This window comes from Leuresthes tenuis, unplaced genomic scaffold (assembly GCF_036924035.1).
Source record: "Leuresthes tenuis unplaced genomic scaffold, fLeuTen1.0.hap1 SCAF_11, whole genome shotgun sequence".
In the NCBI taxonomy this organism is placed as follows: Eukaryota; Metazoa; Chordata; class Actinopteri; order Atheriniformes; family Atherinopsidae; genus Leuresthes; species Leuresthes tenuis.
In genome coordinates, this window is record NW_027325365.1 from 20063937 (window position 1) to 20081302 (window position 17366).

The window sequence follows — 17366 nt, forward strand, 5'->3', positions numbered from 1 at the left end:
CAACAGAGGTGTCCTCTGTGTATGAGGAGACCTAAACAACAGAGTTTACGCTAATCAAAGTCATAAAAAGTTTGAGGAAGGGGATCAGTTAGGCTCTAACATCACATTTTTGTGACCATAATTTCTTAAAGAAAAGAAGAATTCTCTTGTAATGTTCATCTTTGCAGGGTGACGTGCAAATAGGTAAAAAAAAGAAAGAAACAGGCAATGTTGTATGTATACAAAACTTTTAATATACAAGCTTGAATAGCTGCTATACATTGATCTAAACTGCCACATTTCTGTCATCGTTGCTATGATGCAGTGCAACCTGAACACTCGTCTTCAAAGAAAGAGAGGATTACGCTTTGCTGTGATTAGGCATTTCTATCCAACTGATAGAAAAATCACTTGATACTCTGACAGTGCAAATCGCTTGACATGATGTCATCCGGGTATCTCACTCATGGTTTCTTAGCTTTGGCTTTAGGGACCACTTTAACAGTGGTGGACACGGATTTGGCTCCTTGCAAGTTTTGGGCAGTGCAAGTGTATGTTCCACTGTCCACGTCTCTCACCTCGTCCACGAGGAGAACAGACTGAAACTGCTGTTGTGCCGGTCCTCCGCTGACAGGACTCATGCTCTCCTGTGTGTAAAGAGGCCTCCCAATCTGCAACGAGCAAAAAAAAACAACACACAGACAGAAAATGATTGGAGGAAAAGTCTGTCATGGCAAGCTCTCAAGTTGGAAGCTTACAAGCTAGTAAGCCATTAATGATTAGTTACAAGCTCAAATTCTTCGTCCACAGGCTGCATGCTTTGTGACTAATAATAAACTAGCTAAAAAGACAAGTAAGCTACTGTGACTGAGGGTATTTGGCAGCTGTGAAAACTAACATTTTTAATGAATCAGCTAAACTAAATTATCCTAATGCTTGGAAATGTCTTATTACTAATCTGTTAGGCTGTAAACATGTTTAAAGTTGTTTAAGTTGGTATTAACATCATTAAACAGAGTTTCTGACCTCTTGTGCTGGGTAGTCCCAGTTGACCTCTGTGACCACGTTCCGTTCTCCCATCACAGTGCAGCTGACACGCAGGTTCTCCCCCACCGCCACTGAGCTCGATGATGCCTGGATCACTGGAGCAGGAGGAGCCATTGGATCTGATGGCAAATGTCAAATATCAGTAAGTCAACAATCATTCCTGGTGAAGTATACCCTCTTTCAATTCTAATGTTTTACTTATCAACAAATAAATGAAAGTCATCTGTTACTGACCAGGTTCTAAAATTTTTTAAAGGCAACCTCAGATGAACAGCGAAAAACTAAGACAAAGCACAGAAGCAGCATGCAGAAAACTGAGTACACTTATACTGTTTCCATAGGAACCAAGAGGGTGAGCAGCAGCCAGATGCTTCTAATCAAATGCACTGGATTAAATGGTCATCAACTGGTGTAAGCACTTCTATAGAAGCAGAAGTTTCAGACATCAGCAATAAACTTAGAGAAGCAATTGTTGCTCCCCAAGAAATTTTGGAAGGGTTATCAGGCAATTTCCAGAAACATTGGAGTCAGTTATTCTAAAGTGAGAAAGAAAATTTGCAAGAGAGAAAACTGAAGACGGCTGCCAATTTTCAAAGGAGTAGATGTACCAGCAAGTTCATTCCAGAGTCAGATTCTGCAATGCTCAGAAAAATGCAAAGAAATTCAAGAGCTCAACCTCGACAGGACTCAGTTAACATGTTAAATGTTAAACTTCACGGTAGTACAATTAGAAAAAGCCTGATTAAGTATGACTTGTCTGGAGGGTTTGCTAAGAGACGGCCTATTTTTCCCGAAAAGAACCTGGCAGCACAGCTTGGGCTTGTATGGTTGCATCTGAATAAACCACAAAACCTGTCAAACAAAATCCTTTGTACAGACCAAAGTGGAGACGTTTGGTCAACATTCAGATTTCTACATTTGGCAATATAGGTGTCTGACAGCTAAAGCTTGACTGAAACTGGCTCTTGCAACAAAGGCAGTGATCCCAAACAAAGCAGTAAAACCACAACAGAAAACTGTCAAGATGTTGCAATTACCCGGCCAAAGTCTGGACCTCAATCTGTTTGAAATGCTGTGGTGGGAACTTAGAATAGCAGCACATAAAGAAAAGTGGGTCAAAACATCTTCACAACCATGTGAGAGAGATAGATTTATACAGAAAACACTTACAATGCCAGCCACACTCTGCACACCGTCATCAGCAAGCAGAGGAGCCTGTTCAGTGGGACACTGCTCCTTCCCAAGTGCAGGATTAACAGACTAAAGAATTCCTTTGTCCCTCAGGCCATCAGGCTGTACAACTTCTCACTTGGGGGGTGGAGGTAAAAGGTAGCTGCTAACCACCTCATCATAGTGAACAGTTGCTGCTTTTCCTTTTATTCAACAGCAATACTTTATTTATCTATCAAAATGGTCGTCTTATGTGCAATAACCTGTCAACCACAGTGCAATAATTTCATTCAATTTCACTAAATAACTTGGTCAATTATCCACTGATTACTTCTATATTCTCTAAGAGTGTATATTCTGTTATCTAATTTTGTTATCCAATCTTGTGTTTTTATATATATTTTTTTCTTTTTACCCTCTGTGTGCTGACTATTGTTGTACAAGCTGTTGGAGATTGAATTTCCCGGAGGGAGTCATCCCAAAAGGATCAATAAAGTTGAGTCTAAGTCTACTTCAAGTTATTACCAAAGGTAGTTCAACGAGCTTTTGATTATTGGGGTGAAGTTAGAATATGACACTCTGCTTCAGCATTTTGGCTTACTTTTTCAGTAAGCAATGATGCTGTGTAATATGTCATGCATTTAAAGTTGTAATTAAGTCATTGTAAGACGTGATAAGGACCTGATATGTGAATTTTTTTTGTATTTGAAAATACAAATTCTGTCAGCCGCTTACATTTTACTGTTGGTGTAAGTGCTAAATGAAGCACTTCCTGCTTCTTTTAACATCACGGTGGGACAGGCCTGCGCACTCCATTAGGGAGTTATCGACTTATCGGCAGCACTCACAGTTAACATAGATGAGCATGTACTTTATGGAGCTCTGCCTCAGGCTTCCCAGACTGGCCACACAGTACAAAAAGCCGGCGTGATGTTGTTGGGGTCGATGGATGGTGAAGCCTTTCTTGACGTCGAAGGAGATCTCTGTCCCGTCCACAGCCACCTCAGCGGGTGGGAACTCACGATGCAGAGATACTTTCGCCTCAGGCGATGTCACCTGGCAGGGTAAGCGCGTCGGCCAGTTGGTTCTCAGCTGTATCACATCATAGTAGTTAGATGATGGAACGAATAGCTCCTGTGGGTCTGGATGTCACAGGGAAAGAATGTGGCAGATTGATGATAAGATTTGATTGGAAAAACAGTTCCAATCAAATTGGTGGTAAAATGGTGCCTGTAGTTCTGTGAAAAGGAAGTATAAACATCATTAAAGTTTATTAACTATACCTGGAAAGAACACAAAGACTTTCACAGCTTTGTTGTACTCCTTCCGGCAGTCTTTGTCTTCACAGTACATTGGGTAACAGGTGTATTCCCCTGTGTCTGCACCTGTGGTGTTAACTAAAGTCAGAGCACCATATCGCTCGTGTTGGACTATCCTGCAGAGTCAAAACAGAAAAACACCTGAAGAACATACAAGCTCTAACAGATTTTATTGTTCTGTTATCATCATGCATAATAAAGTTTTATGGACAGCATAGCTTACTTAAGCCTCCCATCGTCATCCTCCTCCAGGTAAGAAGGGACACTCCACTGCACAGGTTTACCCCTGCACCTCAGCTCCAAAGTGTCCCCGGTCTGCACACTTATGGTCTCCCCAACCTTCTTAAACTTGCCCTTGGTTAGCACCTTTATGTGTTGGATACAAAACAACAGTTTCACGAAAGAACATCTCAGACACTTACAGAAATAAGCTTTCCAATTAGAAAGTTGTTGTTTTTCTACCTGCGTGAGGAGGGCCTGTGCAGGTGAAGCCTTGATCTTTGGTTTGACCGTCGCAGCTCGAGGCCCTTTACTTGTCGATCGTGGACCTTTACTTGGCTTGGGTGTCCTCCTTGGAGTGGTCCTCTGTTCTTGGGCATCTTTTTTTTAAGATAAGAAACAGTGTACAGGTGCATCACTAGTTGTCATATATATGTAAAACTGCTGCATCTTGTAGATATATTGCTTAATCACATACCAGCTTCTGGGATAGCCCAACAGAAATGCCCCATTCTTTGTGTTTCTAGGAACAATTGTTCACAGAACTGCGCAGCAAGGGAGTAAAGTCACTTACCTAACTCGAAGATTACGGCACAAACAAGAAGAACGACAAGCCCCAGCCTCCACTTTGACCCACATAAGGGAATCAAAGGCATGATTGACCAGTGGATATTAAAGTGGTGTGTGGATTCTTAGTTGATGCAGTTTAACCCAGAGCGCTCGATGTACAAACCAAAAGGAGGGAAGGCAAGAAAGGGGAACGAAAAGAAGAGGAGAGTAGAGCTCGCAAAGTGAGGAGTCAGTTGTTTACATGGTTCACACGAATTCCTCCCCCTGAGAATGGCATTAGTCCCCCAAATTCCTTCTGAGTTGCTCAATGGAGGCTTTCAAGCCTGTCCAGACCAATCAGGGCCCAGACTCTGAGGCCCCTCCATCCGGAACCACACTGCCTGTTTGCTTAGCTGCTGGACTAGAAGTGTGCAGTAGCAGCACGAGTACCCGCAAATGTTGCCCAGACAAGGGCTGTGGCCATGCCTGTAAAGCATTTAGTGCCCAATAAACTTTGTGACGTGTATTCTCTCCATTCTCCATGAAAACTAAAGTTGCATGATACAGAGCAAACAACAAACCAATCGTGAACGAGGTAAGTGCAATTAACAGTCATCAAGTTACTATCTTTAATTATGAACTCATCACATAAAGTCAATGTGATTTTGTTAATGGTGAGCCACATGATGTCTTTATGTATCCAGTTTCCATCATGCAATAATCATGTCCTGCATCGGTTAAACATTACTTATATGAATAAGTTACTGCTTTGATGAGGAAGAATGCTACACAATTAAAAAAATGTATGAAAAAAATACAGCACACATACTGATCACAATACAAAGTGTGTTCAGTCAGAGGATTCTTCAGCTTCACTGCAGCAATATAACAATCTCTATATATGTATATATACCATATTTTCCTTTTTTTTATTAATAGAGTATTTCAGTGCAGATTATTTGAACCTGTATCATAATGTGTTGGGTAAATAGTTTGTAGTCTCATGAAAACTTTTTGTCATGAACTGCCATGAAGTGTAATTCATTGATTTGTGTCTTATTTATAGAGATATATTTATTTGCTTTCTTGTGTACAGGAACATGCGAATACCTGCACAGTAGGAGTACAGTCTCACAGTGTTTGGTGAACTGTGATAAAAGGAGAAATTAACAGATTTTAAAAGTTCTTAGTTGGAGGCTGAATGTTTTGTTTTTTTTTGTTGATGGAGTTATGGACATCACTGACATCTAAATGATCCAGGCTAATCTCCAACCCAGTGCTTTAATTAAATTTGTTTTTCATGGCTGTTTACTTTTGCTTTCACACACTCTTCACACAGAGTATCCATTAGCACAAAGAAAACAACATGTTTCCTGGCAATTTCCCTTTTAGGCTGGGTAGACTGAGCTGTTTCTAAGTTTCTAAACAAGAAATGCATTTTTGATAAAAACGTCATAACATGCTGTGCAGTATGAACACAACAAATATTTCCTTATGAGCGACTAGTGAAGCTGTGATTTTGAATAAGATACAGAGAATCTGCCTTGAAAGGCCCCTTTGTTCTCAGTAAACTCTGGTTAGTTTGCCATCTCTGACTCCTTCCAGCCAAGAGAGGTCAAACAGAGCAACAGTATTAATTCATTACTTTAGATCAGCCTGCTGTGCAACAAATTTACTCCAGACTGCAGTCATCTGTAAGACTTCATTATTTATTTTTTGATTCAGGAATACATTTACGGCAACAATATTAGCAAACATGTACAGTTTCCATATTTACACTCAGAAACAAAAAATAATTAAGACACTGAAACTTTGAATACGTTAACAACAGAAGATAACAAAACAAACATGGCATTTCTCAAAAGGCTCCCTGTATCTACATTATGCAGCTACTTCAGTTAAATGCATTAGATTAATATGTGAAAATAGAAAGGGAAAAAAACCTGTGTTACTTGTTATCATCATCAGAATTATATACACTGAAACTAATTTACAAATTTCTCTTTTTCCGACAGCTGTAACTATTTGAGGAGCAGATTTAAAGGTGAAGATGGCAACATGCACCCCAGACCACCACAAATATAACAAATAAAGATGTTGATACGAACATTGAGTTCAGGACAGCGTCTGCACATATGAAACTATGGCCATAGAGATATGTTAGGTGGTAATTTCAATCATTCAGTGTTGTGAGTTAGAACAAGTATTCATTAAGATGTGATAAAGTGTCAGTGTGGAACAAAAGTTGCCACGTTAGGACACCTCTCAACTGCACACTTGACTCGCTGACACACTTAGACACTGAACACTGCATAATCATTTCAGCATTGATGCATGTAAAACAATAGTTACACATTTAAAGTAGTTGCTCACTGTAACATCTCAGTTTATCTATCATCGCTCCATCACAGCTCAGAATCGCTCTTCGTTGATGATCGCCTTGTCTGTTTTGCCGCTGACTGTTTCAATTCTTGTACGGTCGGCCATCAGACGCTTCCTCTGAACACTGTTACGGATTCCATACAAAAAATAGATCACTAATCCTGCAGAGAGAGGAGGGAGGACATCACAGTTCAGAAATACACTTGATAAAGCGCTCTAGAACTTTCATGCAAAAAATATGGTCTTACCCACTAACATCCAGATGGCATATCTTAGCCATGTGTCTGAACTTAGCTGCACCATCAGGTAGACATTGATGAGTGTGCTCACTAAAGGCAAAGCTGGGAGTAGGGGGACCTATGAGATCAGAAAATTGGAAAGTTAGAGGCTTTTCTCTTTTTCTGCTTTTTAGAAATAAATGGTCAGGTGCCCAGTTAAAATACTCTAACCATAAACGACGCCTTGGATGGATTTTGTGGGTGCCTCCAGATAAATAAAAGGATGAGCAGCAGGATGACGGCAAAAATGCAAACAAGGGCCACACTCCACGCCTCCAAACGAGACAAAGCTCCGATGGCCTGGGTCAGGGTGACGCACAGCGCAACCACGCAAACAACTGTAGACAGATAAAAGAGAAAGATCACAAAGTGGCCCAGAAAAGGGAACGAACATGTTACCAATAGAGGCAAGTATTCAAAAACACATAAAGAGCTCCAAAAGATTTATTAATCGTCAATCTTTTAGTCACCAGAGGCTACGGTCAAGAGCGTGACTGTTCGTGCAGTGGAACTGTTGGGAGAAGATGGAGGCTTGAAGATGCTAAACTTTGACTTAGATTCTCTGATCTGTAGGTCTGAGTCTTCAGATGAATCTGCCTGGTACCTTGTTTAAACAGAAAAGATATATTATAAGTTGGGAGGTACACAGCATGTTAGATATAAAGCTTCAGGGACAATAAATAGATTAATTTACCTCAGAATCAGGATGCATATTGCCACAAGTGTATAAGCAAATAGAGTACCAATGGACATCATCTCCACCAGTGCTTCCAAGTCAAACAGGATAGACATGATGGCTGAAAATAAAGAAGAAACAGGTTAAGTAGAGTCTCTTTAATGCCATAAACCTCACCACAGAATTTTGAATATAGCTGGAATATCTGTACCTGCCACAGTCCCTGATGCAATGGTAGCTATAGCAGGACTGCCCTTAGCAGTGACTTTGGTCAAAGGCTGAAAGAGCAGTCCATCTCTCGCCATGGCGAACAGTACCCGAGGCATCGGGAACATAGAACCGAGAAGGCTGGAGAGATAGGCACATAGGGGTCAGACAGCATGTTATGCTTTAATTTCCTTTTCATTCCAAACAGGTCACGGGATAAAAAAACAGCAATCCCCAACAATAATTCCACACCTAGGATCCAAGCAATAAAGTTTTATGTTGCCTCTTTGAGCTGAATCTGTTTGGAGTTTTGTTTAGACTTGTTGGATAGCTTGCTGTCGTACCACTTCCAGAGTTTTCACTCATTTTTACTGTCTCATAGTTGGTATTTTGGGATTATACCAGAGAATTTTGAGTCACAGCTGATCAGTGGCAGGAGATTTTGGGCAACCACCATAAATGCTGTAGAGAAACTGGAATATCAGGGGTTGAGAACGGTCTGATTCAAAATGATGTGGGGGAAAATCCCCACATGACATTTGCCTGAGCTGCTAGACATTTTTTTTTTTTTTTTTAAGGTTTGAGTTTTAGATTAAGAAAATGTATTCTGGTAGGCTAGTAGCTTAGCTTCCCTAAAATAAACATGCTCTGATTGCTTTCCACTGCAGGTAAGACAATGACTACTCATACATACTCACACAACCCCACTTGAAAAATAGCTATCCGTTTCAGTTCAAAACCAACACTCTAAGCAAATGCAAGATTCGTGAGGTATAGTCACCATAAACATGCAAACAGGTCATTTAAAGCAAGCATTTTCTCAAAATTTGAATTTTCAAAAAATAAGAAATGATTCAAACAGGACAACCTTTTTTTTCCCAACATTCACCATAACTGGCACAGATTGTTTTCAGACTGCAGCTACACATTGCCCGTTGGTCAGACATTTTGTGGTACTAAAATTGCAATCTGGGATTATCATCCACTTAGCTAACAACCACTTATTTGGTTATTTGGTTGAGCTGATGTGTGAAATGTACCTTCCTGGCTCCCTGCTTGACCCCATCATCCATGCTTGCTGCTGTATTTTTGAAAACTTTGTGCTAATCACTGATGGATCTCAACAAAGCATAATTTATTAAGCTCCTTATAAAGCCACCTTGGCACGAAACTGAGATTTGCGATGATTACTCTGAGAGAATTTTCTCAGGCAAATCAGTTGCTTAAATGCAAACAATCATGTGACCAAAACTGTACTACCATTGTGGTTTCGTACCTGGTGGACAGGGCACACAGTGATCCCACAGCCACTGCGTATTTAGCAGGACCCCAGCCCACATATTCGAAAGCCACTGGGAGGGGGCTCTTTTCATTGAGCAGGTAGTAGGGCATCATCAGGGTGAGAGCAGCAGACACGGCAAAATAGGCCAAGAAACAAATCAGAAGTGAGGCCACAATACCCACAGGGACAGACTTCTGGGGATTCTTCACCTCCTCACCTACAAGGACAGAAAAAGCACTCTATAAACATATGGAATGAAACCTCTAATAGAGAGATACCTACTGTAGCTTGAGGACTACAGAGATACGCATGTGCTCTTGGAGGCTCTGAAAAGTAAAGCTGAATGGATGAATGACGGACTGGGTTTAGTTCAGAGAGTGTATTTCATTAGAAACTCTTGCCATTGTGGTATAATGTAGGTCAGCCAGAGAAACAATTCATTGTGTTTCATTGGTATTATCAAATAGGTTTTTTTATATATCATATTGTCTTGTTTACTCAGGTTTACTACATCACAAGTAAATACTGTCTAAAAAGACGAACTTGGTACATCAATTTAATTAACTGTGGGTAAACATACATGTAAATGCAGTATACAAGGTGTTAGTGAGTTTTTACAGTACTAAAAGTCAATATTTGGTATGTTCACCTCTATTCTTCAATACAATCAGAACCCTCTTCGACAAGGTTTATTGTAATTTCTGTAATAATAATGTTGAGGTTTGGGCTTTGAGGAGGATTTATCACTTTATAAGTCCTGTTGCCACTGATTTTCAGAGCAGTTCTCGTGTAATTTTCTACCCTTTTTACTCCCTGTTTCCCTTACTTAATTTTTTATTTTTTTTGCCAGGCACCCTTCCATGGAAACCATCTTTGATGAGGCTTCAGTGAACAATAGGTTGATCAAATGAAGACCAGATGCACCTCTCAGGTCCTGTGTCAGGTCTTTACTGGATTTTTTTCTTTAGCACATCACTTTCACCATTTCATGTATGTCTAACTGTGTTATCTTTGGCATTGTCTAGCTTGGTCGCAGGATGGTAGTAGGAAGTGCCTGATAATACCATTTAAAATGGATTCTTGGCTATGTTGTTGGTGATTTTAAGACAAAGCACGGGTTCATCCAGTGTTAGGGGCCTTTTTAATCTTGGAATGATTATGCTTGGATTACAAAGACAAAAGCATTCCTCTGAAACTGGTCAGGTCTAAAGAAATGAGTGAAACCTTCAGAAAGTTGGATAATCATTGCTTCAGACCACTTTGAAAGAATAAAAGAACGTTTGACTTATTGGAGGAAAAATATTCGAAAAAAGTCTTGTGATAAGAAAAATGATAATCTGCTTTTTATCAGTATTTCAATTATTTGACTTTCTGTTGATATATTCGTATGAGGCAGAAGGTCTCCTTACCTGTTGTAGCAATGCAGTCAAATCCAACAAAAGCATAAAAGCATGTTGCAGCTCCAGCCAGTGTTCCATTGAAGCCATAAGGGAAAAATCCACCTGTTCCATACACACTTGTTACATTGACGGTGGAGGTCAAGTTTCTGCGAGGGGGGGAGAGCATTATCCTACACTGAGATAGTCAGGAGAGTAACTCTGCTGTATTATGTTGGACATGATTCTGCAAACACACTAAAAAAGACAGGATTACACCACTCTTTGACATTACTTGAGTTCAACTGTGGCGTTTATCAACTCTTCTTCACTGATCCTCCAGTTGGAGATGTCTCCTTTGATGAATCCAGAGATGATCACAAACACCAGCACCAGGATGTTGATTGCTGTGAAGATCTTGTTGATGATGGTAGATTCTTGCACTCCGAATGCCAGCACACCTTTTGTGTAAAACATAGTTAATAAGTATTTCTAATCCATCTGTGCTTTTCTTGCATTATCTTAAGTTAACAACACCAGCATTTACTTGAGAGCAGCAAGATGAGAACAGCAGCAAAGACATCTGGGTAAGGCGCCAGGCCAGTGACGTTAATGGCTGCATTTTCTTGGAAGTATTTTGATATGACACCCCCAATAAGATCATCAAAGGTCCCACTCCACGCCAGTGCAACACTGGATGTTCCTGAGCAGAGAGATGCAATAAACTAATTAGCCTGAGTCACCATTTACCTGCAGTCATAAACAGAAAATACTGATGGGAACATTTCCTTCCCATTACACCATTAAATCATGATTTTTCAAACAGTCCTGTCTTATTAGGTTGATCAGAAAAAACACAATTTGATAAGCAGTGTAATAACAATGTAATGGGGCTAAACTTTCTATTTGAAACTTTTGCTTTCAAAAAAAAAAAAAAAGGACATTAAGAATGTGCTTCCACAGCAGGTGAAAGTTCAGAGAGCCTGCTGTTGATGGTTGATCATTTACGGCTTTCAGTGCAATCAGTGAGTCCATCACGTAACATAAAAAAGAACAATCATCTGTTTTTACAGTTGAATAATAATGGCAATGCTGATGGAAAAAAAAATTTGTTTGGTATCCAGACATTAGAATGAAGAACTGTTAACTTGTTTATCTTTTAGCATATAAAGACATGAGCTAAATCAACTTTGTTATAACAAAACAATATTTAATGAAGCTTTGATCTCATAAAGCATTTAAAGCTAAATTAACAGTGATAGAAATAGTGATTTATTGAAAATAATGAGCATATCAAGTAAATCATCCTTGCCTATGACATAGGAGAGAAGCAGATTCCAACCGGTGATAAAAGCCAGTAGCTCTCCAATGGTCACATAGCTATAAAGGTAAGCTGAGCCTGTTTTGGGAACCCTTGCTCCAAACTCAGCATAGCACAGTCCAGCAAATATAGATGCCAAGGCTGCGATGAAGAATGAAATGATGATGCTGGGTCCAGCGGTGTCTCTAGCCACCTCTCCAGAGAGAACATAGACTCCGGCTCCCAAAGTGCTGCCCACACCCAGGGCCACCAGGTCCAGAGTGGTCAGGCATCGGTTAAAGGTGGACTCCTCACCATCGGGTTCGATGGGTTTCCTCCGAGACAAGCTCACCAGGAAGGACTTCACCACACTGCACGGCATGCTTCTATGGGTTTGAATCAGGGCGGAAAGATGAGGGAATTATATAAGAAGCGACAGGTGGGAGTGCAGGTTGATGTCGGTGAGACGGAGAGAGCAAGTGGAAGAGACAGTGAGGAGAGACGACAGGAGTAAAGGAAGGAAGGGCAGATCAGAGAATGTGCCAGTGAATAATTGTCAGGTCAGCCATAAAGATGAACATCTTTTCTTTAAAAAAAACAAAACATATTCATCAAAGTCTGATAATGATAAATGAATTTAATAGATGTCCCTTTATTTAGGAAAAAGGTTGTATTTACTTAAAAAGCACAGTTGAACAAGCTATTTATAACTGGGGTATTAAATATCCCCTGTGAATTAGAAAGCATAAATATCAGTTTTGTCAAAGTTTCATAGTCTTCATTAAATAATATTTCACAGAATTATTTAAAGCAAACATTGCACTCACCTCTTGTGTGTACTTTCCTTCCTCACAGGTGTTCTTAGACAATAAGATCCGTCATAACACTAAAACATATATTTCTTTTATACAACCCCTTCTTTATCACTCCCCTGATATACTAATGCTGATGCCTGGACTTTTCTTTGCCGCCCACAGCACAGAACACAACGCCCCGCTCACGGACTGCACTTTACTCAGCCAGCACAATTATTTCCTTGAATAGCTTTCTGGAAAATATTTTGTCATTTGAAAAGTGTGCTCACCTCACCGGTAGAGTTTCATGGCAGAGACAATGCCTCTGGACAGGGATTCTCCAGATCAGTCACTGCCAAAAGCAAGCGAAAAACAGTCCATTAGATGCACACAGAAATAAAGATGTGACTTTTACATCACTCTTCCTTTGTTGTGTGTCAGTGTTGAATGAATTGATTTATGTAATTTATGCCAAGTTAAGCATTATTTGCATGTTGTAAATGTTGTAAATGACTGCATCAGTGCTTCACAGTCTTTAATGCATTGTTTTGTTTTAGTAGTAATTTAGTCATTTAAATCCCCATTTACAGTTACTGAACATGGGATTTAACTTAATGTGGAGATGATCAAATTACAAATGAACAGAGACAGTTTTTGTTATCTATTTGTTTATTCTTTTTTTATAATGTTTTGACATTTTTCACATTACATGTGGGCTACTTGTGGTTATACTGTTGGTGAGATCTGTGCTTTTGATAATCTTTTCATAATAACGCCTTCCAGTTTATCCAAGATTTCAGGTTTTTCAACTCCTCTGTGACTTTTGATGTTTGTCTCCACCTAAAGGAACAAAAAATGTCTCAAGGCGGCAACAGCAAGAGCTGAGAAATGCTTAACTTCACATTCCTAACGTACCCCATCCATTAATTACAATTGCAAATATCTTCTCAGAATGTGCTTACAGGTCGGGTTTGCTTCTTGCCTTTTAGGAGCAGTGCTTCCATCTCTACCGAAAGGTGTGCCAGACTGTCATCCCTGAGAGTTTATGAAACAGAGGAGGACAAAGAAGCTTTTATGGCTTATTCATGCTGCAGCTTTGCTCTTTTGGAGGTAGCATTTACCTTCTCATCTCCCATCATGGGATTTCAGATCACCTAATCCCTCCTGGCATCTACCTCAGCAGACAGGAGGCGAGCAGAACGGAATACTGTGTGGACAGTCAAAGTACCTTTGACCAAACTTAAGGTCTGGCTTCTTATCTGCAGATCTTTCCAGCTGAGATACCGTTTCCAAAGGAACAATGGGTAATGCTTAACTAAATAACAGCATCTACACATGTGATGTGCTGCTTTATGGGCCTCGGGTTGATCATGATCACAGGTAACTCTTGGCTAATATTCTTTAATGTGATCTTTATGGCTGTCATTAAAGACACATCAGATGCAACTCTAAGCACATACTGCCTAACATTCAAATACAAGTCAATGTTTTTAATCTGTCTTGATGATGGTAATTTTTCACAGTAGATACACAAGCTCTTTACCTTTATCTTTGGTCCCACGAGGAGCAACTGGTGACTGTAACAATGTGCAATGAGGCAAAAATATCCGTGCTGTTGACTTGGATTATGGAAACATGATTTTTACAGCAATATATACAAGACTGGCCTGTGAGACCCTCCCACTCAATGGAATTACTTACAAAGTAGCCTTTCTCACTCCCGACCAGTTTGGATCATAATGTGTTCATTATTGCATGGAAGCCACAGGGTGAGAGAGCTGTGAACTGCAAATCCCATTCAGAATGTGAAAAATTCTTTTGTTTTCACATAATTTATTGTTTTGTTTTTACAAATTCTGATTCCATACTGGCGCACTTATGAATTTATTGGACAGATGAGGAGACTTCCAGGAGTATAACCTGTTCTACTGGAGTGAAGGTTTAGGAAATACATGAGAAATTACAAAACAAAATTGTCTTAACATAACTATCTTAACAGTCAATTTGTCGTGACTGCACACATGAAGCGACCAAATGACTCTATTATTGATTAAATAAAACTGTAAGTGGTTGGTTTCTGTAAGAATACAGATTCAAATCGAAACAGGTGAATTTTGAAGTCATGAGCGCAGTCAAAACTTTAACGAGCCTCAAGCTCGAGCCTAACTTTAACAAGATAAAACCAGCCATTGTGGAAATGCTTCTGACCTTAGCATTGAGAAACCTGTTGTGGTTTGTTTGTAACAGATTACATTGTGCATGTTTCCCGTTTCTTCCTGAATTGCACTCATGTCCTTATGATCAGTGTGCAGTGCAATTCGAGAGCAGAAGGTGTCAGTATATGACAATGACTTTTAACCACTGTTGCTTTTCCACCTCTATCAGTGTTTGTCTTATGAAGTGGAGGGTAAACAGAAGAGGGTTGGCTGAAATGTTGCGCATATCCCACTTCCAGATAACTGGGGGAGTTATTTGAATTGTAACAGCATTTGAATGGGTAATTTATTCATCTTTGGGCCTTATCTAACAGCTAAAACTACGGATTAAATTATTTTTCAATGTTTTAATTGACCAATTTATCTATATACTTTTTATTTTTAAAATATAATCATATGAGAATGCTTGCAACATATACAAATATTTATAAAAAAGCTGGGATAAGGTATGTTCACTAATGTATTGCATAACCCTTTCTTTCAGATAATATTTAATCATTTGGGAACCAACAATGTTATTGCAGTTTTGCAAGAGGAATTTGCGTACATTCTCACTGAATACAAGATCTCAGCTGCACAACTGTCCATCATCATTGTTGCCTGATTCACCTTTTCCTGGTACATCCCACATTTTCATGACAGCTCTGGAGTGCAGGCAGGCTAATCATACACATACACTCTGTGTCTATGAAACCAGCTGTTGTAAGTTGTAGAGAGGGATGTCCGGCATTGTCCTGCCAAAATAACCACAGACTTGACTGAAAAACCTTAATAGCTGCATATGTTTCTGTGTCAACTGCACCTTCACTCTAAAGCAAATCATCAATTCCTATACCATCACTGGAGCTGACTTTTGCTGCTTTCTCTGATAGCAGTCTGGATGGTTTTTCACTTAAAAACAAAAGTCAAGTTTTTTCTTTTCCAAAAGCAGAAGACATGACAAGTCATCTGATAAAAGAGCACATGTCAGTCAGTCAGGCTGGCATTTTCTCAGGCAGCGCCACCTTAATGCTTGTAGGTCGTGTACTTCAAGTGGTTATCATCCATTTGCCTTTAATCACTGATGTTTTGATGTCACAATGTTATGCAATGTAGACGTTGAGAGACCAAAGTTTTGCATTGAGAAGTCTCATTATCTAACCAGGTTTGGAGTAAAGTATATGTCTGAAAAGTATGCTTATTATCAATATATGAATGTCACAGCCAGAAAGGTCATTATATATATATCAAAACTTCTCAAGGAGAAGTTTGGAGACAAAGACAACTGTGTTTTAAGAAGGAATGTTGTCTCCCCACTGATCGTTATCTTTATAGCTTCCCAAATAAGGTGATGACTCCAAACTCAGGAGATATACCAGGTCTTGGTACATGAAAGCAAGAAGTAGATTGTATGTGTGTGTGTGTGTATGTGTCACCAAATAAAAGAGCAAGGGAGGCAACCACTTGTTGGAGAACTCTTGTGAATCTGCAGAGAGAAGGTTTGTGTGTTGTTCTCCCCTTGCAAGTAAAATACTAAGGCCTCTGAGGATTTTCTTGGTTTCATGCCGTTGTCTGTGAGTGAAGTTTTCTAACAGTATAACAGTATGACATAGACTTTTAAAACACCAACGTGTTTCAGCCTACTTGCCTTCCTCAGGAAGTCAAACGATCCTTGCTTTAAATGTAAAGACTAAGCTAATGGTCTAAGCTCCTTTTATACCCAGTCCTGACACCCTCACCTGACACCAATTAATCTGCTGATCGTAGAAACTTCAAGAATGCAACTGGTCTGGAAATCAGTTAAAGAATTAAGAAAAAAAATGACCAGAACAACAAAATCTTTAAAAAGGACTCAGGAGAACATGTACTGTGTAAACATAAATATATGATGACTATTTAAAAGTTTGTATGATATGACTTAACATTCTTGTGAGTCTTTAACTATTGTGGCTCCACACACTGCTTGGTACTGAATAATAGTCTTATTACTATCTTTACTTATCCAGCATGTAGATGCCATCAAGAAATCTTTTTCTTTGATTTATGTTTACATTACATGGATTTTTAGATAGTTGTGCCAAGCCACTCTAATTTCCCAAATATTAGGTAGGTTTATTCCTTTTTCTAGTTGTATTGGTCAAATTGTTTAGGTCATACAGTTTTGATGTATCTCAAATGATTTTAATTTCTGATTTGGATCTATTTGTGAGGTAATAATGGATTAGTGATTAAAACGTGGCCAGTAAGGGTAGAGCAATATTGAATATAGATGTCTTTATGCAAAAAGGAAGCAGCTATTTATCCGTAAGGACTGCTTACGGAGAGGTTTGGTAGCTAACGACCAGCAACTTAAAAATAATGGCTCAGCATTCACTCACCAGGGAGAGGACATGACTTTATATTAAGGGACTCGCAGAAGGAAAGTAGCCATAAAACAATGAAGCAATCAGAAACTACCTAGTTAAAACTCAGTATTACTGCTTAAGGTTAAAAAAAAACTTGTAACTGATGTTAAAAGTAGTTACCTGTGAATGGATTTAGTCTAGTTTTATGTTGTTCTCCTGTTATGAAACCTTACCTTATCCATTAAGAT

At 39.4% G+C, this 17366-nt stretch overlaps 2 protein-coding genes across 2 annotated transcripts; both read right to left on the reverse strand.

The window, feature by feature from the left end:
• Positions 1 to 210: 210 nt before the first annotated feature.
• LOC140318652 (platelet-derived growth factor receptor-like protein) lies at positions 211 to 4557 on the reverse strand. Its single transcript, XM_072396461.1, has 7 exons — positions 4309 to 4557; positions 3978 to 4114; positions 3739 to 3881; positions 3480 to 3631; positions 3045 to 3338; positions 1006 to 1145; positions 211 to 650 (listed from the first exon to the last, which is right to left on the reverse strand). Exons 1-7 carry the CDS (start codon positions 4388 to 4390, stop codon positions 444 to 446), a joined length of 1155 nt encoding a protein of 384 aa, XP_072252562.1. The 5' UTR covers positions 4391 to 4557; the 3' UTR covers positions 211 to 443.
• A 2040-nt stretch (positions 4558 to 6597) lies between these two features.
• LOC140318269 (cationic amino acid transporter 2-like) lies at positions 6598 to 12166 on the reverse strand. Its single transcript, XM_072396008.1, has 11 exons — positions 11797 to 12166; positions 11032 to 11187; positions 10780 to 10945; positions 10518 to 10654; positions 9103 to 9325; positions 7831 to 7967; positions 7638 to 7740; positions 7414 to 7547; positions 7115 to 7281; positions 6914 to 7022; positions 6598 to 6826 (listed from the first exon to the last, which is right to left on the reverse strand). The coding sequence occupies exons 1-11, from the start codon at positions 12164 to 12166 to the stop codon at positions 6696 to 6698; spliced, it is 1833 nt and encodes a 610-aa protein (XP_072252109.1). The 3' UTR covers positions 6598 to 6695.
• Between the last annotated feature and the right edge of the window lie 5200 nt (positions 12167 to 17366).

Coding starts and splice junctions, on each gene's coding strand:
- LOC140318652 (XM_072396461.1), bottom strand. CDS start 4,390: ATGCCTTTGATTCCCTTATGTGGGTCAAAGTGGAGGCTGGGGCTTGTC. Junction 3,632..3,738: donor GATGACGATGGGAGGCTTAA/GTAAGCTATGCT, acceptor TTGACTCTGCAG/GATAGTCCAACACGAGCGAT. Junction 1,146..3,044: donor CATGCTCATCTATGTTAACT/GTGAGTGCTGCC, acceptor ATTTGCCATCAG/ATCCAATGGCTCCTCCTGCT.
- LOC140318269 (XM_072396008.1), bottom strand. CDS start 12,166: ATGCCGTGCAGTGTGGTGAAGTCCTTCCTGGTGAGCTTGTCTCGGAGG. Junction 11,188..11,796: donor GCTTCTCTCCTATGTCATAG/GCAAGGATGATT, acceptor CTCTCTGCTCAG/GAACATCCAGTGTTGCACTG. Junction 7,968..9,102: donor CTGTGTGCCCTGTCCACCAG/GTACGAAACCAC, acceptor CTATCTCTCCAG/CCTTCTCGGTTCTATGTTCC.